The 26,346-nt window shown below is 37.3% G+C and overlaps 2 protein-coding genes across 2 annotated transcripts; one reads left to right on the top strand and one right to left on the bottom strand.

The window, feature by feature from the left end:
• Positions 1–514: 514 nt before the first annotated feature.
• Positions 515–1,465, bottom strand: LOC132668412 (olfactory receptor 4K2). The gene has a single exon (XM_060617386.2). It carries the CDS (start codon positions 1,463–1,465, stop codon positions 515–517), a length of 951 nt encoding a protein of 316 aa, XP_060473369.2.
• A 23,665-nt stretch (positions 1,466–25,130) lies between these two features.
• LOC132668413 (olfactory receptor 4K3) lies at positions 25,131–26,078 on the top strand. The gene has a single exon (XM_060617387.3). The coding sequence runs from the start codon at positions 25,131–25,133 to the stop codon at positions 26,076–26,078; it is 948 nt and encodes a 315-aa protein (XP_060473370.3).
• The last annotated feature ends 268 nt before the right edge of the window (positions 26,079–26,346 follow it).

Here is a 26,346-nt window from a genome sequence, read left to right on the forward strand (position 1 = left end):
TAAGTAGGAATGACCCAGGTATATATGGAAAAATCACTGCTTGTCAGAGGATAATCCTATAGCAGTATGGAGTTTCTAAGGCTTATAGAAATCTTACTAATTTGACATACTTTAGGGACAATTCTCTGAGTAACTCAGTAACGAGTTGTATATAAATGTCATTTTCTTCTAGTTCCCTTTTAACCTATATTTCCTCTTCTAATTTTTTGTTCATCGTTTCCATTGAATAGATTGTTAATGTTGGATTTCCTAACTGGAGCAGGAACTCTTGGCATTTTTATAGATAGTCTTTGCTTCTGGAAGAAATTGTTTCTGTCAACTTGATTTTGTGAAATATAACATGTATTTTAAACATATGACTAAGAGTAGTTTTAATATTTATGATTTGATTGCAATTTGATTTGATTACAATTTGATGGGAACTCCAGAAATAAGAGCCTAGTCATAATTCTGTGTACACAATAACTGTGCCATGTAATGCCTGGGAAGTTAAAACTAGAACTAGAATTTAAAATTAAAAATAATGCCAAGGAGTTGTCTTGTTAGGATTTAGAAGCCTATTTTTCAGTTTCCTCATGGCTGTCTTCACGTCTTGATTTCTTAAAGTATAAATTACTGGGTTCAGAATGGGAGTAAAGATGGTATAAAACACAGACAGGATCTTGTCTGTAAGAAAACTGCTTAGTGGCCACATATAGATGAAGATGCATGGCCCAAAGAACATGAATACAACAATGAAATGAGCTGTGCAGGTAGAAAGGGCCTTAGATGATCCTTTTGAAGAATGATGCTTGATAGTAACAAAGACAATAACATAAGAATTGAATAAAAGAATAAAGCAGGACAATGCAATTATGCCACTTGTTGAGATCATAAACAGGCCCAGAACATAAGTATCTACACAAGCTAGCTGGAACACCACAGGAAGGTCACAGAAAAAGCTGTCTACTTCATTGGGACCACAGAATGGTAATGTGAGAGCAAATATGACCTGGCTCATTGAATGCATGACTCCCACAACCCAGGAAGCCACCACAAGGGCAGCGCACACCCAGGGTCTTATGACTGAAGTGTAGTGGAGAGGCTTGCATATTGCAATATACCTATCAAGGGACATGGCCATAAGTAAAATTATCTCAGTACCAGTAAAAAGGTGTAGGAAAAATATCTGGGTGATACAACCATCAAAGGAGATGGTTTTGTGTCCAGTGAGGTAGTCTGCAATCATCTTAGGGGTGGTAAAGGAAGCAAGGGACATATCAATGATGGAAAGGTTGGTAAGTAGAAAATACATAGGAGAGTGTAGGTGAGAGTCAGCTATAACCGTGATGACTATGAGACTGTTACCAACCATTGTTGCCACGTAAAACAATGAAAACACTATGAAGAAAAACAGCTGTAGTTCCCAAGAATTAGAGAGTCCAAGCAAAACAAATTCAGAAACAGACTTATTGGCCACATCCATTGTCCTGATTGATAGGTGGAAACCTGTATCAAAGGAAAAAAGAGACAGAAAATACAATTCTATTTAAACAAAAGCTCTAAGAATCCACTTTCAAAGATGTTGTTTCCTCTGTGAAAACTTATCTTTGCTATTCTTTCCATCTTCATTCGTATGTTAGTTTGAAAGATAATTATAGGGTATTAGAGATTATAGTGAAATAAAGCTTAAGTCATAGATATTGAAAATAATATCTGTTATTTGGTACTATACAGCAATTAAATTGAGAATATGTCATTATAATGTATCTACTTAACTAAGTATTTGTCCATCTATTCATCTATATAATCCTAAGGATAATAGCTAACATTAAGGAAGCACCTGCTCTGGGATGGCTGCGTGTTATACACACGCACGCACGTGCACACACACACACAGAAGTCATTTAGAATTCATCACTAAGAATACCCTTACTGAAAGAATATATAAAAATTATATATATATATATATATATATATATATATATATATATATATATATATATATATATATATATGTTGCATTATAGACAGGCTTCAGTGAACAATTGCAGAATGCTTGCAAATTTCCAGAGAAGATTTTCAACATAATTGCAGATAAGTTATCAATCAGTTGGACCCATCACAGAGAAAATTAGTTTTGCTGATCTTTATCAAATGGAAGAAGACTGCTTTATTATCAGGTTTACTACATTATAGCCATACAGCTCAGAGAAAGGCATTTACCTTTTCTTCACAATTTCTTTTCTGTTAAAGTATGAATCTGTTCCTCCTACAACTATCTATAGTTCTATGACTTAAAAATGTACCTTTATCTCCTAAAGACTACTATATCACATCCTTTTTATGGGAAAGAGCTCCAAGATTAAGCTCTTTAAGCCCTCCCCTGTTGAGTTGTCCTTTCATATATGCTAATATATGCAAACTATTTATTGATCTTAGCTCCATGAAATCAGGGTTAGGAGATGGAGGTAGGAAGGGCAGAGATTTAAAATCTTTCAGTAGAAATAATATTGTAAAACACTTAAACTTACCAGATCTACAGCAGAATCAGGGCCTGAGATTATTCAGTGTTAGGTAGGCTCTGACAGAGAGCATATAGGAGGTAATTTTATATATAAATAAATGACCTAGTTGATCATTAGTTGTTTAGCAGCTGTAGATAAAATGGATATTGTAGAAACTTGGGGCTTGACCAAGAAAACATCTTGCAATGGGATTCATTAAATAGCAAAGATGGTATTATTTGGCTCACAACAAGAATATATGTCAAAAGTCTTATGGGAATTTACAATGATTATTTTCATCTGGACCAGAGAGATTCATGGAATGGAAGTTAGAACAGCCATCATTTAAGAGTTAGCCAGAAATATCAAACCAGTGAGCTTTAATAAGCACCTCTGATTATCTAACCATGTTCTACAGGCAGTGGAGAATAAAACCCAAAAACATTCACCTCTGCTTCAAGTCATTTATTATTTCTTTGGGTATATTGAATACCTATAAATAAAAAATTAGTGAAAAAAATACAGTCAAATCTAATGTTCACACAATTCTCAGAGATCATTAGTGAACTGAATTTTAGATAAAACTTATAGAATGTTTAATCAAGAAAGTGGTCTTGCAGGGGCAGCGAAATGATGCATTTTGCTATTTATATGGATTTGAATATTTTTCACTTCTTACTATTTTTTACTGTTTTGTGTCAAAAACTTATACACAAGTATTCAGAGCAGTACTATTTACAACAGCCAAAAGGTTGATAAATGAATGAACAAAATGTGCTAGAGCGATGCAGTGGATTATTATTTAGCCATAAAATGAAATGACGTATGAAGACTGATACAAATTACAGCATAGTTGAATCTTAAAAACATTTTAAGTGAAAATAGTTAGATATGTCTACCTTTTAATGTGTGTGTGTGTGTGTGTGTGTGTGTGTGTGTGTGTGTGTGAAAGAACAAAATCACAGCAAAAGAGCTTAATTAAATGGAGATGAGTGATATGCCTGATAAAGATTTCAAAGCAATGGCCTTAAGTATATTCACTGGACTTGAGAAAAGTGTGGGGAATCTCAGTGAAATCTTCAACAAAGAGAAAGAAAATATTAAGAACAATCAGAGATGAAATTCAATAACTCAAATTAAAAATACACTAAAAGGAATAACTAGTAAACAAGAGGAAGCAGAGGAATGAATCAGTGAGCTGGTAGATACAGTAACGGAAAGCACCCAAGCACAACAGCAAAAGGAAAAAGAACAATAAAAAAATGAAAATATGTCAGAGGAACTCAGCAATGTCATTCACATTATAGGGATCCTAAAAGGAGAAGAGAGAGAAAAAGGGCAGAACATTTATTTCAAGAAATAATAGCTGAAAACTTCCCTTATATATGGAAGAAAGCAAACATCCAAATCCAGGAGGCATAAAGAGCCGCCTAAAAAATCAACCCAAGGAGGTCCACACCAAGAAACATAATAAGTAAAATGGCAAGAAGTAGTGATAAAGAGAGAATCTTAAAAGCAACAAGAGGGGAGGGAAAAAAAAAAAAAAGTTACATACAAGGGAAACTCCATAAGGCTATCAACTGATTTTTCAGCAGGAATTTTTCAAAGTGCTGAAAGGTAAAACATACAGCCAAGAATACTCTATCCAGTAGGCTATCATTCAGAATAGAAGGAGAGACAAAGCGTTTTCTAGGCAAATAAAAGTTAAAGGAATTCATGACCACTAAACCAGCCCTACAAGAAATGTCAAAAGGGACCTTTTGAGTGGAAAGACCATAAGTAAGAGTAAGCAAAGCGGGAAACACAAAAGCAGAAAAAATATATCTGTAAAAATAAGTCAATAAGGGACTCACAAAATGAAAGAATGTAAAGGACCCCATATACCTAAAATGTGGCAGGCGGGAGGGAGAGAAGTAAGAATGGATACAAACTTAAGTAACCATCAATTTAATATAGATGGCCCTATGCAGAAGATGTTATATATAAAATTAATGCTAGTTACAAATCCAAAACTAGTAATAGATATGCAAAAAATAAAAAGAAAGGAATCCAAGTCTATGACTAAAGAAAGCCAAGTTTTTGTGAGAGAAGAGAACAAGGGAATAACGTAAGAGAAGAACTATAAAAACAAGCATAAAATGGGGCGCCTGGGTGGCTCGGTCGGTTAAGTGTCCGACTTCGCTCAGGTCATGATCACACGGTCCATGAGTTCGAGCCCTGCATCAGGCTCTGTGCTGACCGCTCAGAGCCTGGAGCCTGTTTCAGATTCTGTGTCTCCCTCTCTCTCTGCCCCTCCCCTGTTCATGCTCTGTCTCTCTCTGTCTCAAAAATAAATAAATGTTAAAAAAAAATTTTAAAAAAAAACAAGCATAAAACAAGTAACAAAATAACTATAAATACATACCTATCAATAATTACTTTAAATGTAAATGGCCTCAGTGCTCCAGTCAAAAGAAAGAGAGTGATGAAATGGATTAAAAAAAATCCATATACTGCCTACAGAGGTTCATTTCAGACCTAAAGACACATGCAGATTGAAAAGGAAGTTGAAGTAGCAATACTTATATCAAACAAAATAGACTTTAAAACAAGAGACAAAGACAAGAGACAAAGAAGTACACTATATAATCATTAAGAGGACAATACAAGAAGATATAACAGTTGTAAATATTTATACATCCAAAATTAAAGCACCCAAATACATAAAACAGTTAATAAAGATAAACTAATTGATAGTAATACAATAATAGTTGAGGACTGCAACATCCCGCTTATATCAATGAACAGATTATCCAAACAGAAAATCAACAAGGAAACAGTAGCTTTGAATGACACATTGGACTAGATGGATTTAACAGATATATTCAGAATATCCCATCCTAAAGCAGCAGAATACACCTTCTTTTCAAGGGCACACAGAATATTATCCAGAATAGATCACAAAACAAGTCTACAAAACAAGTCTCAATGAATTCACAAAGACTGAAGTTATATCATGCATTTTTTTTTTACCATGAATCTTTCTGACCACTTGCTCTGAAACTAGAAATCAACAAGACAAAATATGGAAAGACCACAAATACATGAAGGTTAAATAACATGCTACTAAACAATGAATGGGTCACCCAAGAAATCATAGAAGAACTCAAAAAACATATGGAAACAAATGAGAATGAAAACAATTGGTCTAAAACTTTGGGATACAGCAAAAGCAGTTCTAAGAGGGAATTTTATAGTAATATAGACCAACCACAAGAAGCAAGAAAAATCTCAAATAAACAACCTAACCTGATACCTAAAGGAGCTGGAAGAATAGCAAACAAGACCTAAAACCAGCAGAAGGAAGGAAATAATAAAGATTAGGGCAGAAATAAATGATACAGAAACTAAAAATAGAATTGATCAATGAAACCAAGAGCTGGTTCTTTGAAAAAAATAATAAAATTGATAAACTTCTAGTGAGACTTATCAAGAAAAAAAAAAGGATAAAGGACTCAAACACAATCACAAATGACAGAGGAGAAATAACCAACACCACAGAAGTACAAACAGCTGTAAGAGAATATTATAAAAAACTATCTGCCAACAAATTAGACAACACAGAAGTAAGGGAAAAATTCCTGTAAATATATAAACTCCCAAAATTGAATCAGGATGTAATAAAAAGTTTGACCAGACCAATTACCACTAAATCAAAATTTAAAAAAACTTAGAATGAGTAAAAGTCCAGGACGAGATGGCTTCACAGGCAAATTGTACCAAACATTTAAAGAGGAGTTAATACCTATTCTTCCCAAACTATTCCAAAACATAGAAGAGGGAGGAAACTTCCAAATTCATTCTATGAGGCCAGTATCACCCTGATACCAAAACCAGATAAAGACACTGCAAAAATAACTACAGGCCAATGTCTCTGATGAACATAGATGCAAAAATCTTCAACAAAATATTACCATACTGGGGCATCTGGGTGGCTGAATCGGTTAAGCATCCAACTCTTGATTTCAGCTCAGGTCATGATCTCACAGTTTGTGAGATTGAGCCCTAGGTCAGGCTCTGTGTTGACAGCGCAGAGCCTGCTTGGGATTTTCTCTCTCCCTCTCTCTGCCCCTCCCCCACTCACTCTCTCTCAAAATAAATAAATAATATATATATATTAGCAAACCAAATCCAACAATACATTAAGAAAACCATTCACCCCAATCAAGTTGCATTAATTCCCAGGATGCAAGCGTGGTTCAATATTTGCAAATCAATCATCATGATACCTCACATCAATAAAGGAAAGGATAAAAACCATATGATCATTTCAGTAGATTTAGAAAAAGCATTTGACAAAATACAACATTCATTCACAATAACAGCCCTCAACAAAGTAGGGTTAGAGGGAAAATACATCCACATAATAAATAAATGCCATATATGGGAAACCCACAGGTAACATCATACTCAGCTAAGATCGGGAACAAGACAACGATATTAACTCTCACAACTTTTATTCAAAGTAGTAATGCAAGTCCTATCCACAGAAATCAGACAACAAAAAGAAAAGGCATCCAAATTGATAAGGAAGAAGTAAAACTTTCACTATTTGCAGATGACATAATCCTATATGTAGAAATCCTATACATAGAAAGCTACCGGGGAGCCTGGGTGGCTTAGTCGGTTAAGCGGCCGACTTCGGCTCAGGTCATGATCTCATAGTCTGTGAGTTCGAGCCCTGTGTCAGGCTCTGTGTTGACAGCTCAGAGCCTGGAGCCTGTTTCAGATTCTGTGTCTCCCTCTCTCTGACCCTCCTCCGTTCATGCTCTCTCTCTGTCTCAAAAATAAACGTTAAAAAACATTTTTAAAAAGCTACCAAAAAATTATTAGAACTGATAAATGAATTCAGCGCAGTTGCATGATACAAAATCATGATACAAATGTGCAGAATGTGTTGCATTTTATACACTAATAATGAAGCAGCAGAGAGAAAAATTAAGAAAACAGTCCCATTTACAATTGTACCAAAAATATGATACCTAGGAATTAACCTAATCAAAGAGGTGCAAGACCTGTACTCTGAAAACTCTAAAACATTGATGACAGAAATTCAAGACGACACAAAGAGATAGAAAGGCACTCCATGCTCATGGATTGGAAGAACAAATATTGTCAAAATGTCTATACTACACAAAGCATTCTACAAATTTAATGCAATCCCTATCAAAATACCAACAGGAGTTTTCACAGAACTAGAACAAACAATCCTAAAATTTGTATGGAACCACAAAAGACCTCAAATAGCCAAAGCAACCTTGAAAAAGAAAAGCAGAGCTGGAAATATCACAATTCCAGACTTCATGTTACATTACAAAGCTGTAGTAATCAAAACAGTATGGCACTGGCACAAAAATAGACATATCAATCAATGGAATAGAGTAGAAAACCCAGAAATAAACCCACAATTATATGATCAATTAATCTCAGTGAAGCAGAAAAGAATATCCAATGGGAAAAATCTCTTCAAAAAATAGTGTTGGGAAAACTGGTCAGCTATACACAAAAGAATGGACCACTTTCTTACACCATACACAAAAATAAACTCAAAGTGTATTAAAGACCTAAATGTGTGAAACCTGAAACCATAAAATTCCTAGAAGAAAGCACAGGTGGTAATGTCTCTTACATTGGCCATAGTAACATTTTTCTAGATATATCTCCTGAGGCAAGGCACATTAAAGCAAAAATAAATTGTTGGGACTACATCAAAATGAAAGCTTCTGCAGAGCAAAGGAAACAATCAAAACTAAAGGGCAACTTAAGGAATGGGAAAATATATTTGCAAATGACATATTCATAAAAGGTTAGTATCCAAAATATGTAAAGAAATTATAAAACTCAATATCCAAAACAAATCATCCAATTAAAAAATGGGCAGAAGATATGAACAGACATTTCTCCAAAAAAGACATACCAATGACCAATAGACACATGAAAAGATGCTCAACATCACTTATCTTCAGGAAAATCCAAATCAAAACTACAATATCACCTCACACCTGTCAGAATAGCTAAACTCAAAAACACCAGGGATAAGTGCTGGCAAGGATGTAGAAAAAAAGGAACCCTCCTGCACTGTTGGTGGAAATGCAAACTGGTACAGCTACTGTGGAAGACAACGTGGAGGTTCCTCAAAAAAAAAAAAAAAAAAAAAAAAAAGAAGAAGAAGAAAGAAAGAAAAAGGTTAAAAATAGAACTACCCTACAATCCACAGTAATCTCACTATTAGATATTTACCCAAAAGATACAAGAACCCTTATTCAAAAGGATACATTCAACCCTAGGTTTATAGCAGCATTATTTACAATGGCCAGATTATGGAAACAGCCAAAGTGTCCAATGTTTGATGATTGGATTAAGAAGAAATTGTATATATACAGTGACATATAATTCAGCCACAAAAAGGAAAGAAATCCTGTTATTTGCAATGACATGGATGGAACTAGAGAGTATAATATTAAGCAAAATAAATCAAAGAGTGACAAATACCATATGATTTCACTAATGTGTGAAATTTAAGAAACAAAACAAACAAGTAAAGGAGAAAGAAGAGAGAGGGGCAAACCAAGAAATAGGGCTCTCAATTGTAGAAAACAAACTGATAGTTACCAGAGAAGATGTGGGTGGGGGATGGGTTAAATGGTTGATGGGGACTAAGGAGTGCACGTGTGATAAGCACCAGGCATTATATAGAAGTGTTGAATCACTATACTGTATACTTAAAGCTAATATTACACTGTATGTTAACTAACTGGAATTTAAATAAGAACTTTTTAAAAATAAATTCTTCCCATGGTGTAAGTTTAAAAAAAATAATTAAAAAGACTAAGGTAATAATTGTAACAGTGTACTATAATAATTATAAACATACGTGTAACAATATCACAAAATAGAGGGAAAGGGAATAGAACTATATAAAAGTACTGTTTCCATTTCTCACTAGTATCAAGTTAATATAAATCTGAAGCTGATGTCCATAAGATACACAGTAAGAACTGGAACTACTAAGGAAATAATTCAAAAAGATAACAAAAAAATTATTAAAGAAGGTAAAGGACTACATTAAAAATATTTATTCAAGGGGCGCCTGGGTGGCTCAGTCATTTAAGCATCTGACTTAAGCTCAGGTCATGATCTCATGGCCTGTGAGTTCAAGCCCCATGTCGGGCTCTGTGTTGACAGCTCAGAGCCTGGAGTCTGCTTCAGATTCTGTGTCCTCCCTCTCTCTCCGCCCTACCCCTGCTTGTGCTCTGGTCTCTCTCTGTCTTTCAAAAATGAATAAACATAAAAAAATTTTTAATAAAAATATTTATTCAATGCAAAAGAAAATAGTAAAGGAGAAGGAGAATTAAGAAAACATGACATATATAGAAAATAAAAGCAAAATAGATGTAAATCCAATAATATCAATATCAACATTAAATGTGAATGCATTAAAAATAACCCAATAAAAAGTCAGTGATTGTCAGACTGTAAAAAACAAAATAAGATACAACTATACTCTATTTAAAAGAGACACATTTTAGGGGCGCTTGTGTGGCTTAGTTGGTTGAGTGTCCAATTCTTGATTTCAACTCAGGTCATGATCTTACTGTTTGTGCAATTGAGCCCTGTGTCAGCCTCCTCACTGACAGCACGGAGCCTACTTAGGATTCTCTCTCTTCCTCTCTCTCTCTCTCTGCCCCTCCCCCATTCTCTCTCTCTCTCTCAAGTTAATATTTTAAAAAATAAAAGTAATAAGAGACACATTTTAGATTCGAAGATAGAGATTGAAAGCAAAAAATTGAAAATGACATATCATGCAAACAGCAACCACAGAAAAGTTGGAGTGATTAGACTATCAGACAAAATAGACTTTAAGACAAAAATACTACTAGAGACAACAAGAGGCATTTTATAATGATAAAGGGTCAATCAATCAGGAAGATATAACAGCCATAAACTATAAGAGCCTAATAACAGCACCAATGTACATGAAGGAAAAAGTGACAACAATGAGGGGAGATACAGACAATTCAACAATAGTAGTTGGATCATAGTTGGAGACTTCAATACCTCACTTTCAATAATGGGTAGAATAACTAGGCAGAAGATCAACAAGGAAATAGAAGAACAGTCCTGTAAACCAACTAGGTCTAATAGACACCGATAGAATAGTTCAAACAACAGCAGCATATGTATTCTCAAGTGCAGATGTCTCATTCTTTAGAATAGACCGTATACTAGTCCCATAAAGCAAATATCCATAAATAGATTGAAACATAACAAGTGTGTTCTCTGACCTTGATGGAATGAAGTTACAAATCAATAAAAGAAATTTGGTAAACTCACAAATATGTGAAAATTAAACGATATACTTCTAAATAACCAACTGGTAAAAGAAGTTATCCAAAGAAGATTAGAATACACTTGGAGGTGAATTAAAATTAATACACACCTACTATTCACCTACTGGAGGTGAATTAAAATTAAGACTGAGGTCCTGGGTGGCTCAGTCGGTTAAGCCTCTGACTTCGGCTCAGGTCATGATCTCTCACTTTGTGAGTTCAAGCCCCACATCGGGCTCTGTGCTGACAGCTTGGAGCCTGGAGCCTGCTTCAGATTCTGTGTCTCCCTCTCTCTCTGCCCCTCCCCTGCTCACGCTCTGTCTCTCTCTTTGTCTCTCAAAAATAAATAAATGTAAAAAAAATTATAAAAAAACACAACATACTAACACTTATGGGATGTAGCTAAAGTAGCAGTGTTTAGAGAGAAATTTACAGCTCTAAACAATTACATTAAAAAAATAATAAGGATTTCAAATTAATAACCCAATCTTCCACCTTAAGACACTGGAAAAAAAGATAAAACTTAATGCAAGGAAAAGGAATAACAAAGATTAGAGTAGAAACTGATGAAATAGAGAGTGGCAAAGCAATAGATAAAATGAATGAAACCACAAGGTTCTTTGGAAAGATTAGCAATACTGACAAACAGAAAAGAAGACTCAAATGACAGCATCATTGCAGCAGGGGTCACCACTACTGACCTTACAGAAATTTAAAAAGATATAATAAATACTCGGAATAATTATATGCCAGTAAATTACTTAGGTGAAATGAACAAATTCCTGGAAATATACAAACTACCTAAATTGACTCAAGGATTTGCAAATGACATATCAGGTAAAAGGTTAGTATCCAAAATCTATAGAGAACTTACCAAACTCAACACCCAAAAAACAAATAATCCAGTGAAGAAATGGGCAAAAGGCATGAGTAGACACTTCTCCAAAGAAGACATCCAGATGGCCAACCAACACATGAAAAAATGCTCAACATCACTCATCATCAGGGAAATACAAATCAAAACCACAATGAGATACCACCTTACACCTGTCAGAATGGCTAACATTAACAACTCAGGCAACAACAGATGTTGGCAAGGATGCGGAGAAAGAGGATTTCTTTCGCATTGTTGGTGGCAGTGCAAGCTGGTGCAGCCACTCTGGAAAACAGTATGGAGGTTCCTCAAAAAACTAAAAATAGAACTATCCTATGACCCAGCAATTGCACTACTAGGCATTTATCCACAGGATACAGGTGTGCTGTTTTGAAGGGACACATGCACCCCATGTTCATAGCAGCACTGTCAACAATAGCCAAAGTATGGCAAGAGCCCAAATGTCCATCGATGCATGAATGGGTAAAGAAGATGTGGTATATATATATACAATGGAGTATTACTCAGCAATCAAAAAGAATGAAATCTTGCCATTTGCAACTACGTGGATGGAACTGGAGGGTATTATGCTAAGTGAAATTAGAGAAAGACAAAAACCGTATGACTTCACTCATATGAGGACTTTAAGAGACAAAACAGATGAACATAAGGGAAGGAAACAAATAATATAAAAACAGGGAGGGGGACAAAACATAAGAGACTCTTAAATATGGAGAACAAACAGAGGGTTACTGGGGGGGGTTGTTGGAGGGGGGATGGGCTAAATGGGTAAGGGGCATTAAGGAATATACTCCTGAAATCACTGTTGCACTATATGCTAACTAATTTGGATATAAATTTAAAAAAATAAAATTTAAAAACAATCTGAATAGACCTTAAAAAATAAAAAAGATGATGAGAAATGTGAATTGAAATGGGATGCAAGAAATGCCACTTTTCTTTGATAGTTCTCCATTACTTGCACTCGATTCCTGGTTAGCTTCTTTTTGACCGCTGTATTTGTAATTACTGGTAATAAAAGGCACACACCTTTCATAATTGGGGTTACATTTTGCAAGATAACAATCTTTGAATACAATTTTAAACTTATAAAATATATTTTGGGAAGTAGTGTTATTCATGAACTACTCTTGCTGCCCTGGCCTTAGCTCTAAAAGTTCACATTGTGGTAGAACTTTAAAACCCACATCTAAAACCCTGAACATTACACTACAATCCAGAGAGTTTTAGGTTAGTAACTGTATTTTACTCTTTCCTTCCTCTCCTCCTTTCCCCAATGCTGTGCACATTTGATCTATCATTTCGCTTTATCCATCTTGTATACCATCTAGTACATTGAGAGCCCACAACATTCTGAAAGATATGTTACAAATGGGAATCAAGAGAGATCGCTGGGGCTCCCAATTTTTTGTAGATCTGAAGTATGCCGAGGGAACTATTCAGCAGAAAACATAGTCTGTCACCTATGGAAAAAGAAAAATGACTCTTAGGTTGTGGCCAAGAGCTACCTAGATCAATGGATTAGGGAACTACCTCGGGGAGGAGGGGGCAGAACCAGGCGAGAGTCAAGGAACATTCTCTGCCCTCTGGAGTCAGGGAAGTTGACGAAATACCCAGAAGTATTTCAGAATAACTGTGGGCCAGGGCCTGCTGTGTGTTACCTGCTTTTTGCATTGGCTGACCCATCACAATTAACTGATCATAGTCTCACCATTGTATATTGTATGGAGAATAGAGCAAATGGTATCTTTTTCAGTTCAGAGATATCCATACTAAGAGGATCTGTGCCCAAGGGGCTGCATATATATCTGGAACTGGTACAGAAGAAATGATTCTGGATCTTAAGCCAAAAGCTGTAATTGCCTGAGACTTTGGGTATCTCGCAATTGAGTGGGCATGTTTTCTATCTGAGAGAAATGTAAATAATTGTGTCCAGAGAGTGGATAGCGACATATTAAAAACAATAACCAGAATATTTTATATCTCCTTCAAATAAGAAATGGATTTTTGCCTAATCCTTTGAATCTTGGTTGGCCTTGTAAATTGCTTAGCACTATACAATGTGGCTGCAGGGTTGTTGTGTGAGTTCCAGAGCTGAGCCCTTAACAGTCCTACAGCTTTGATTTTCATCATATAAAATAAAAATTTCGTCATATAAATAAGCTCAGGCTAGACTACTGGATGTAAGATACTGTGTAGAAAGGAAGAGACCCCCAGCTATTTCAGCCACTCAAGCTGAGCAACAAAAATGTAAGGAAACCCATCCTGGATGTTCTAGCACCAGCCAATCTCCCAAATAAATTTAACTGAGTCTCTCCTGTGGATTGTGGGGAGAAGTGAACAGAATTTTTCTATTGTGGACATGGTTACATAAGAACTGCATTTTCCCTAATCCCCTACCCTGCAGGTTTCTGGGTTAGTATTGTTTAAAAGAAGTTTGTTTGGGATGTGAGAGGAGTGAGCATAAAGCAGTAGCCATTCCCCTCTGATCATTATGGTTAGATTAGATATCAGGCAGTTGCAGACATTCCAAGAGGTTCTGGTTCTGGCTTGTTTTACTCCAACTCTGTATCCCAATTCTTTTTCCTGTCTTACTTGAGTATCTACAGTAGCCACAGGCCATGACAGATGCACACAAACAGATGCAACTGCCTATGCACACAACTAACAGTTTCACATCTTTCTTTCTCATTTTTTCTTCCTTCCTTCTCCTTCCTTCCTTCCTTCCTTCCTTTTTCTTTCTTTCTTTCTTTCTTTCTTTCTTTCTTTCTTTCTTTCTTTCTTTCCTTTCTTTCTTTCTTTCTTTCCTTCCTTCCTTTTCCTTTTCCTTTTCCTTTTCCTTTTCCTTTTCCTTTTCCTTTTCCTTTTCCTTTTCCTTTTTCTTGTACCAGCTTCCTTTTATAGCCCTACTTCATTGGCTAGATGAGCTTGCTTTCTTAGATTGACTCATTGGTGTTGCCTCTGATTTTGCAACTCCTCATTTTATATTTTTATTTCTGCAGGTCTTTCCACAATTGTTCAGGGTCTGATTTCTATGGTTGAATCCTTATCCCATAATGCACAGTGGCTCTGCTTTCTAAACTGAACTCTGACTGATAGAATTCAACCTAAGTAAAAACTAACAACCCAGATATATTCAAAGCAGTTTTTTTAAAGAACTGAGATTTTGATTTATTACTAAATTCTACTTCTTGGGGCACTTGGGTGGGTCAGTTCGTTAGGCGTCCGACTCTTGGTTTTGGCTCAGGTCATGATCTCACAATTTGTGGGCTCAAGCCCCACATCAGGTTCCATGCTCACAGTGCAGGGCCTGCTTGGGATTCTCTCTCTCTCTCTCTCTCTCTCTCTCTCTCTCTCTCTCTCTCTCCCCCCCCCAACTCTCTATGTCTTTCAATCTCTTTCTCTCTCAAATAAGTAAACTTAAAAAAAAATACTAAATTCTCCTCCTCTTAGCTACTTCATTAATTTCTTTAGCCTTATTTTGGCTTTTGCTATATTCTTTTCCTAAATTTTTGAGTTGGGAATCTAATTCACTTATTTTTTTTTCCAATATATGAAATTTATTGTCAAATTGGTTTCCATACAACACCCAGTGCTCATCCCAAAAGGTGCCCTCCTCAATACCCATCACCCACCCTCCCCTCCCTCCCACCCCCCATCAACCCTCAGTTTGTTCTCAGTTTTTAACAGTCTCTTATGCTTTGGCTCTTTCCCACTCTAACCTCTTTTTTTTTTTTTTCCTTCCCCTCCCCCATGGGTTTCTGTTAAGTTTCTCAGGATCCACATAAGAGTGAAACCATATGGTATCTGTCTTTCTCTGTATGGCTTATTTCACTTAGCATCACACTCTCCAGTTCTATCCACGTTGCTACAAAAGGCCAAATTTCATTCTTTCTCATTGCCACGTAGTATTCCATTGTGTATATAAACAACAATTTCTTTATCCATTCATCAGTTGATGGACATTTAGGCTCTTTCCATAATTTGGCTATTGTTGAGGGTGCTGCTATAAACATTGGGGTACAAGTGCCCTATGCATCAGCACTCCTATATCCCTTGGATAAATTCCTAGCAGTGCTATTGCTGGGTCATAGGGTAGGTCTATTTTTAATTTTCTGAGGAACCTCCACACTGCTTTCCAGAGCGGCTGCACCAATTTGCATTCCCACCAACAGTGCAAGAGGGTTCCCGTTTCTCCACATCCTCGCCAGCATCTATAGTCTCCTGATTTGTTCATTTTGGCCACTCTGACTGGCGTGGGGTGATATCTGAGTGTGGTTTTGATTTGTATTTCCCTGATAAGGAGCGACGTTGACCATCTTTTTATGTGCCTGTTGGCCATCCGGATGTCTTCTTTAGAGAAGTGTCTATTCATGTTTTCTGCCCATTTCTTCACTGGGTTATTTGTTTTTCGGGTGTGGAGTTTGGTGAGCTCTTTATAGATTTTGGATACTAGCCCTTTGTCCGATATGTCATTTGCAAATATCTTTTCCCATTCCGTTGGTTGCCTTTTAGTTTTGTTGGTTGTTTCCTTTGCTGTGCAGAAGCTTTTTATCTTCATAAGGTCCCAGTAATATACTTTTGCTTTTAATTCCCTTGCCTTTGGGGATGTGTCCAGTAAGAGATTCCTACGGCTGAGGTCAGAGAGGTCCTTTCCTGCTTTCTCCTCTAGGGTTTTGATGGTTTCCTGTCTCCCATTCAGGTCCTTTATCCATTTTGAGTTTATTTTTGTGAATGGTGTGAGAAAGTGGTCTAGTTTCAACCTTCTGCATGTTGCTGTCCAGTTCTCCCAGCACCATTTGTTAAAGAGACTGTCTTGTTTCCATTGGATGTTCTTTCCTGCTTTGTCAAAGATGAGTTGGCCATACGTTTGTGGGTCTAGTTCTGGGGTTTCTATTCTCTTCCATTGCTCTATGTGTCTGTTTTTGTGCCAATACCATGCTGTCTTGATGATGACAGCTTTGTAGTAGAGGCTAAAGTCTGGGATTGTGATGCCTCCTGCTTTGGTCTTCTTCTTCAAAATTACTTTGGCTATTCGGGGCCTTTTGTGGTTCCATATGAATTTTAGGATTGCTTGTTCTAGTTTTGAGAAGAATGCTGGTGCAATTTTGATTGGGATTGCACTGAATGTGTAGATAGCTTTGGGTAGTATTGACATTTTGACAATATTTATTCTTCCAATCCATGAGCAGGGAATGTCTTTCCATTTCGTTATATCTTCTTCAATTACCTGCATAAGCTGTCTATAGTTTTCAGCATACAGATCTTGTACATCTTTGGTTAGATTTATTCCTAGGTATTTTATGCTTCTTGGTGCAATTGTGAATGGGATCAGTTTCTTTATTTGTCTTTCTGTTGCTTCATTGTTAGTGTATAAGAATGCAACTGATTTCTGTACATTGATTTTGTATCCTGCAACTTTGCTGAATTCATGTATCAGTTCTAGCAGACTTTTGGTGGAGTCTATCGGACTTTCCATGTATAATATCATGTCATCTGCAAAAAGCGAAAGCTTGACTTCATCTTTGCCAATTTTGATGCCTTTGATTTCCTTTTGTTGTCTGATTGCTGATGCTAGAACTTCCAGCACTATGTTAAACAACAGTGGTGAGAGTGGACACCCCTGTCGTGTTCCTGATCTCAGGGAAAAAGCTCTCAGTTTTTCCCCATTGAGGATGATGTTAGCTGTGAGCTTTTCATAAATGGCTTTTATGATCTTAAGTATGTTCCTTCTATCCCGACTTTCTCAAGGGTTTTTTTTAAGAAAGAGTGCTGGATTTTGTCAAAGGCCTTTTCTGCATCGATTGACAGGATCATATGGTTCTTCTCTTTTTTTTTGTTAATGTGATGTATCACGTTGATTGATTTGCGAATGTTGAACCAGCCCTGCATCCCAGGAATGAATCCCACTTGATCATGGTGAATAATTCTTTTTATATGCTGTTGAATTCGATTTGCTAGTATCTTATTGAGAATTTTTGCATCCATATTCATCAGGGATATTGGCCTGTAGTTCTCTTTTTTTACTGGGTCTCTGTCCAGTTTAGGAACCAAAGTAATACTGGCTTCATAGAATGAGTCTGGAAGTTTTCCTTCCTTTTCTGTTTCTTGGAATAGCTTGAGAAGGATAGGTATTATCTCTGCTTTAAATGTCTGGTAGAACTCCCCTGGGAAGCCATCTGGTCCTGGACTCTTCTTTGTTGGGAGATTTTTGATAACCGATTCAATTTCTTTGCTGGTTATGGGTCTGTTCAAGCTTTCTATTTCCTCCTGATTGAGTTTTGGAAGAGTGTGGGTGTTTAGGAATTTGTCCATTTCTTCCAGGTTGTCCAATTTGTTGGCATATAATTTTTCATAGTATTCCCTGATAATTGTTTGTATCTCTGAGGGATTGGTTGTAAGAATTCCATTTTCATTCATGATTTTATCTATTTGGGTCATCTCCCTTTTCTTTCTGAGAAGCCTGGCTAGAGGTTTGTCAATTTTGTTTATTTTTTCAAAAAACCAACTCTTGGTTTCGTTGATCTGCTCTACAGTTTTTTTAGATTCTATATTGTTTATTTCTGCTCTGATCTTTATGATTTCTCTTCTTCTGCTGGGTTTAGGCTGCCTTTGCTGTTCTGCTTCGATTTCCTTTAGGTGTGCTGTTAGATTTTGTATTTGGGATTTTTCTTGTTTCTTGAGATAGGCCTGAATTGCAATGTATTTTCCTCTCAGGACTGCCTTCGCTGCATCCCAAAGCGTTTGGATTGTTGTATTTTCATTTTCGTTTGTTTCCATATATGTTTTAATTTCTTCTCTAATTGCCTGGTTGACCCACTCATTCGTTAGTAGGGTGTTCTTTAACCTCCATGCTTTTGGAGGTTTTCCAGACTTTTTCCTGTGGTTGATTTCAAGCTTCATAGCATTGTGGTCTGAAAGTATGCATGGTATAATTTCAATTCTTGTAAACTTATGAAGGGCTGTTTTGTGACCCAGTATATGATCTATCTTGGAGAATGTTCCATGTGCACTCGAGAAGAAAGTATATTCTGTTGCTTTGGGATGCAGAGTTCTAAATATATCTGTCAAGTCCATCTGATCCAATGTATCATTCAGGGCTCTTGTTTCTTTATTGACCGTGTGTCTAGATGATCTATCAATTTCTGTAAGTGGAGTGTTAAAGTCCCCTGCAATGACCACATTCTTATCAATAAGGTTGCTTATGTTTATGAGTAATTGTTTTATATATTTGGGGGCTCTGGTATTCGGCGCATAGACATTTATAACTGTTAGCTCTTCCTGATGGATAGACCCTGTAATTATTATATAATGCCCTTCTTCATCTCTTGTTACAGCCTTTAATTTAAAGTCTAGTTTGTCTGATAGAAGTATGGCTACTCCAGCTTTCTTTTGGCTTCCAGTAGCATGATAAATAGTTCTCCATCCCCTCACTCTCAATCTAAAGGTGTCCTCAGATCTAAAATGAGTCTCTTGTAGACAGCAAATAGATGGGTCTTGTTTTTTTATGCATTCTGATACCCTATGTCTTTTGGTTGGTGCATTTAGTCCATTTGCATTCAGTGTTATTATAGAAAGATACGGGTTTAGAGTCATTGTGATGTCTGTATATTTTATGCTTGTAGTGATGTCTCTGGTACTTTGTCTCACAGGATCCCCCTTAGGATCTCTTGTAGGGCTGGTTTCGTGGTGACAAATTCCCTCAGTTTTTGTTTGTTTGGGAAGACCTTTATCTCTCCTTCTATTCTAAATGACAGACTTGCTGGATAAAGGATTCTCGGCTGCATATTTTTTCTGTTTAGCACACTGTAGATATCGTGCCAAGCCTTTCTGGCCTGCCAAGTTTCAAAGGAGAGATCAGTCACGAGTCTTATAGGTCTCCCTTTATATGTGAGGGCACGTTTATCCCTTGCTGCTTTCAGAATTTTCTCTTTATCCTTGTATTTTGCCAGTTTCACTATGATATGTCGTGCAGAAGATCGATTCAAGTTACGTCTGAAGGGAGTTCTCTGTGCCTCTTGGATTTCAATGCCTTTTTCCTTCCCCAGTTCAGGGAAGTTCTCAGCTATAATTTCTTCAAGTACCCCTTCAGCACCTTTCCCTCTCTCTTCCTCCTCTGGGATACCAATTATGCGTATATTATTTCTTTTTAGTGTATCACTTAGTTCTCTAATTTTCCCCTCATACTCCTGGATTTTTTTATCTCTTTCTCTCAGCTTCCTCTTTTTCCATAACTTTATCTTCTAGTTCACCTATTCTCTCCTCTGCCTCTTCAAGCTGAGCCGTCGTGGTTTCCCTTTTGTTTTGCATTTCGTTTAAAGCATTTTTCAGCTCCTCGTGACTGTTCCTTAGTCCCTTGATCTCTGTAGCAAGGGATTCTCTGCTGTCCTCTATACTGTTTTCAAGCCCAGCGATTAATTTTATGACTATTATTCTAAATTCACTTTCTGTTATATTATTTAAATCCTTTTTGATCAGTTCATTAGCTGTTGTTATTTCCTGGAGATTCTCCTGAGGGGAATTCTTCCGTTTGGTCATTTTGGATAGTCCCTGGAGTGGTGAGGACCTGCAGGGCACTTCCCCTGTGCTGTGGTGTATAACTGGAGTTGGTGGGCGGGGCCGCAGTCAGACCTGATGTCTGCCCCCACCCCACCGCTGGGGCCACAGTCAGACTGGTGTGTGCCTTCTCTTCCCCTCTCCTAGGGGCAGGATTCACTGTGGGGTGGTGTGGCCCGTCTGGGCTACTTGCACACTGCCAGGCTTGTGGTGCTGGGGATCTGGCGTATTAGCTGGGGTGGGTAGGCAAGGTGCATGGGAGCAGGAGGGGCACGCTTAGCTTGCTTCTCCTTAGGTGATCCACTTCAGGAGGGGCCCTGTGGCAGCGCGAGGGAGTCAGATCCGCTGCCGGAGGTTTGGCTCCGCAGAAGCACAGAGTTGGGTGTTTGTGGGGAGGGAGCAAGTTCCTTGGCAGGAACTGGTTTCCTTTGGCATTTTGGCGGGGGGATGGGCGGGGGAGATGGTGCTGGCGAGCGCCTTTGTTCCCCACCAAACTAAGCTCTGTCCTCCGGGGGCTCAGCAGCTCTCCCTCCCTTTGTCCTCCAGCCTTCCCGCTTTCTGAGCAGAGCTGTTAACTTATGACCTCCCAGAGGCTAAGTCGCGCTTGCTGTCGGAACACAGTCCGTCTGGCCCCTCCGCTTTTGCCAGCCAGACTCGGGGGCTCTGCTTGGCCGGCGAGCCGCCCCTCTGCCCCGGCTCCCTCCTGCCAGTCCGTGGAGCGCGCACCGCCTCGCCGCCCTTCCTACCCTCTTCCGTGGGCCTCTCGTCTGCGCTTGGCTCCGGAGACTCTGTTCTGCTAATCCTCTGGCTGTTTTCTGGGTTTTTCGGCAGGTGTAGGTGGAATGTAAGTGATCAGCAGGACGCGCGGTGAGCCCAGCATCCTCCTACGCCGCCATCTTCCGCCGCCCTATTTCACTTATTTTTGATAAATGTTTAAAGCTATACATTTTCTTCTAAATGCCATTTAAATATTCTTTATAGATTCAAAAATGTCATATATTTATTATCATGAATTTTAAGAAAATCTATAATTTTGGTTTTAGTTTGTTTTTTAGCCACCAGAGTTTAAGAGAAGATATTTAAAATATTTAAATTTCCATGTGCAAAAACCTTTAAAAAATGCCATTATTTTCTAGTTTTGTTGCATTTGATCATAGAGTGATTGTAACATTTCTACTTTATGGAACTTAAACCTGTTGTTTTCTCGACCAAAAATCTACATGGTTCGTATCCTTTTTATTTTTTAAAAATTTTTCCAGCTTTATTGCGATATAATTAACATATACATTTAATGTGTACAGCATGTTGATTTGGTGCGTTTATATATTGTAAAACAATTACCACTGTAGAGTTAGCTAACATCTCCATCACTTCATCCAATTAGCATTTCTTTTTTGTGGTGAAAACATTTAAGATCTATTCTCTTAGCAACCTCCAAGTATGTAAAACAGTGTAGTTAACTATAATTACCATACGTTCTTACATTAGATCTACAAAACATATTCATCTTGTAACTGAAAGTCTGTACCCTTTTACCAACATCTCCCCATTTCCCCACTCTCAAGCTTCTGTTAACCACCATTCTACTCTCTGTTTTTATATGTTCAGCTTTTCTAGATTTCACATGTAAATGACTCTCTGTTTGACTTATTTCACTTAGCGTAATGTTTTCATGTTATTGCAAATGGCAGAATTTCCTTCTTTCTCATGACTGAATGATATTCCACTGTATGTAATACCACATCTTCATCCATTCATCTGTTGACTGACACTTTGGTTCTTTCTATATCTTGGCTATTGTGAATAATGCTACCTTGAAGAGTGCAGATATCTCTTCAAGATCTTGATTTCATTTCTTTTGGGTATATTCTCAGAGGTAGGATTGCTGGATCATATGGGGTAGTTCTATTTTTGATTTCCTGAGGAGCTGCCGTACTGTTTTCCAAGTGACTGAACCAATTACGTTCCCACCAGAGGTGTGCTAGGGCTCCCTTTTCTCTGCATCCTAGACAACACTTGATATCTCTTATCTTTTTTATGATAGCCATTCTAACAGGTATGAGGTGATATCCTATTGTGGCTTTGACTAGCTTATCTTTTCAAATTAGTGTTATTTAAAATTCACTACAAAAAATTGAGTATTTTTATGAAACTGAATATGTTTTATATTTCTCATTACAGATGAGGACATTAAAGTTCAAAATGATAATGTGGTAATATTCTCAGGGTAATATAGTAAAGTCTTGCCCTGTGATGTGAACTCAGGCCTCCAAATCTAATATCCAATGTTCTTTATTACCCCAGCTGTGTATAATGTAGTTCCATCAAATTATTTCCTTTTACTTGATGAGTACAAGTCAAGCACAAGGTAGATATTTCAAAATTTCTCAATAGAGAAGTACTTAATATTCATCTAAATTTTATTGGTTGTTATTCTGATTATGTAGAGATATTAAAGACTTAATGATCACTTAACATCTTTTATGTATTTAGAATGTGTCATATATTTCTTCACTTTTCATTTCTTTTTTTTTCCCCTACTCTATAATGATTCAAGTGAATATTATAAAATCTAAACTCTCAACCATTCATTGATTCTATTATTCACAGTATGAATTTTTCTCTGAGCAGGGAAACACAGGCCTTATTCTCAAAAATTAGTGGAGGAACTGAGAGATGACATTTGTAATCCCACAAGTCAAATAATCTTATTTTTCTTACCTATGCTATGGTCCAAGATAAAAGTTAAAAGCCTACTGGCTTCCCTTATCCCACAATATCCATACCATATACATGAAGCACTTAAGAACAATCATAACATTTTGTGATTCATCTTTAACTGTGGCCAAATTTGAATGTTTTAATAACTCTCACTGCAACTTGAACATCTGTTTATTCCCCAAGCAGCAGCTGGTCTTTTTCATGCCATGTCATTTACTGAATTGATTCCTACCAATACAGACTTTATAAATACAAAGGTCCCAAGAATTGTGAGCCTCCTTGACTTAGAAATTAGGCATAGTATTGACATGAGGTCACTCTCAAGCAGTTGTCACTGCTTTCAGGTACTAGTTGAATGTTGCAATATTAATATGTGTGTGGAAAGGATCTTAAAATCATCCAGTTCAACCAACTTGTATTATTTATGAAGAATCAAGGCATCAGGTTATTTAGTAAAGTATCCAGTCTCACATATGTAGGACAAGATTTAATTCACATTGTCTGAATCCTGGGCTGCCACTATTTCTTCTACACCAATCTAAGTAAGAGCTGTGACACCCATTTTAATATCAGGTATGTGGGGCCAGAAACAAATCTAAAAGTTTCTGGAATGGATAAAGTCAGAAGAACAATGTGGAGTTAAGGAAAGAGCACCCAAATTTCAGGGGGGAAAAAGCCAATAAATATGGGTAATTGCATGTATAAATAGGATTTAGTCTTAGAACAATTCATTTAAAATGTGTACTTCTAGCAGAGTTTTGAGAAAGAAGAAAGCTTAGTTTAGTGGCAAGAATAAAGGAGTTTGGAGTTTGTTGTGAATTTTAAGTACATATCTTCTCAATTGGCTTTCAATGCAGTTTGTAAAGTCTTCTTGGATCTCAGCGAGAGCTAGATAACCTAAGAAGTCTAGTTTTAACTTTTAAGGCATATGGTATTACCTAACGTGTAGGTTCACCATCACCATCTTCTGTCTATACTTAAATCTGTCTCCTATTTGTTCCAAGTGAACTCCTGAAACAGGAAGAGTTTTCTGCTTCAAACTGCTTCAGTGAAAGTCTATAAAAGCTAGCAGTTAAAAAATATTTAGGTAGCATGCCATTTAAGTCTTTCTGTTTAAAATATACATGGCGGGGGGGCACTTGGGTGGTTCAGTCGGTTAAGTGTCTGACTTTGGCTCAGATCATGATCTTGCAGTTGGCAAGTTTAAGCCCTGCATTAGGCTCTCTGCTGTCAGTGTGGAGCCTGCTTTGGATCCTCTGTCCCTCTCTCCCTGCCCTTCCCCCACTTGTGCTCTTTCTTGCGCTCTCTCTCTCTCTCTCAAAAATAAAATAAACATTAAAAAATAAGTGAATAATAAAATATACTAGGAAATTTATAAGACCTTTACACTCTAGCTACATCATGTTCACCAGCCTTTGAAAAATGCCTGGCCTTGGGTAGTGTAGAAAATAAATGTTATTCATGTCTGCATGACTGAAATGAAGAACCAAAAATGAAAGGCTATTTCATTTTGATTCTGGACAATCTCCATCTGAAAACTGGAATAGATTATGTTTCTCTGTAGCTCTTTCCCCTCCTTATGTTCTATTCCTTTATCCTACCCACTGTAAGAGACAGTGCCCACATTCCTTTCCACTTGTGTGTTCCCACTTACCATCTATCATGATTCTCAAACTTTGTCCACTCCAGTCCTTCAGTCATCATGATGTTTTGAAAATTACCATTCTTTCCCTTCAAAACTTTTTGGAAGTTGTGAAAAATTTTTTAAGTACTTCACAACTGAGGAGTAAATCTTCAAATAGCTGATTTTTTATTTCCTATTATGAAGAATTATATCTTATTTTTAAGCAAATTTCTAAGTCATAAGATTTAATCTTGAATTGAATCAATTAAGATACCTGGAAAGACCATGGTGAAGTATTTGACCACTGTGATCAGGGAAGTGATAAAACAGGGAACTATCTGGTAGTGGGATGCCACTAAATTATTTCATGCCAAAACAAAACAAAAACAAAAACACCTTACTTTTAATTCAATCACTGTATTTTTTCCTAGTTATCCTCCCATCTGGAAATGTCAGAATCCTTCCAGAAATCAGAGTGAATGGCCTGGAATAATCAGTCAGTCGTAACTGAATTCATACTACAGGGTCTCTCTGGTTCTTGGGAACTCCAGATCTTCTATTTCCTGTTTTTCTTCATAGTCTATGCAGCCACTGTACTGGGGAACCTCCTTATTGTGCTCACCATCATGTCAGAGCCACGCCTTCACTCCCCCATGTACTTTTTGCTGGGCAATCTCTCCTTCATTGACATGTCTCTGGCCTCATTTGCCACCCCCAAAATGATTGCAGATTTCCTCAGTGAGCACAAAGCCATCTCTTTTGAAGGCTGCATCACTCAGATATTTTTCCTGCATCTGTTAGGGGGTGCTGAGATTGTACTGCTGATATCCATGTCTTTTGATAGGTACGTGGCTATATGTAAACCTCTAAGTTATTTAACCATTATGAGCCGAAGAATGTGTGTTGGGCTCGTATCACTTTCCTGGATTGTTGGCATCTTCCATGCTATGAGTCAGTTAGCATTTACTGTGAATCTGCCCTTCTGTGGACCCAATGAAGTAGACAGCTTCTTCTGCGACCTCCCCTTGGTAATTAAACTCGCCTGTGTAGACACATACATTCTGGGAGTATTCATGATCTCAACCAGTGGCATGATTGCCCTGGTGTGTTTCATCCTTTTGGTGATCTCCTATACTATCATCCTGGTCACTGTGCGGCAACATTCCTCTGGTGGGTCCTCCAAAGCCCTCTCCACTTGCAGTGCCCACTTCACTGTTGTGACCCTTTTCTTTGGCCCATGCATTTTCATCTATGTATGGCCTTTCACAAATTTCCCAATAGACAAAGTGCTCTCAGTATTTTATACCATTTTCACTCCCCTCTTGAATCCAGTGATCTATACTCTTAGAAATAAAGACGTCAAGGATTGCATGAGAAAACTTAGCAGCCATATCTTTAAGTCTAGGAAGACTGATCATACCCCTTGATTTCCTTATACAAAAATGGAATACCTGTTTGGCATTTACCTTCCTCATTCAGTTGGTCAACAAAGCGATGCTACTTCGAGAAACCAGTAAGTTCCTGGCAGAATTATTTATGTAATCAGTCTTAGCACTCACTGAGTTCTGTTCATGTTAATTGTTCTTCACACAATAGAACATTTACAACAGGGCATCATCACATCTATACTCAGCATTTTACTGCCCAGAGACCCACTTTTTAGAATATCTAGCTTTTGTCAGATACAAACAATTT

This window comes from Panthera onca, chromosome B3 (genome assembly GCF_046562875.1).
Source record: "Panthera onca isolate mPanOnc1 chromosome B3, mPanOnc1 haplotype 2, whole genome shotgun sequence".
NCBI lineage: Eukaryota > Metazoa > Chordata > Mammalia > Carnivora > Felidae > Panthera > Panthera onca.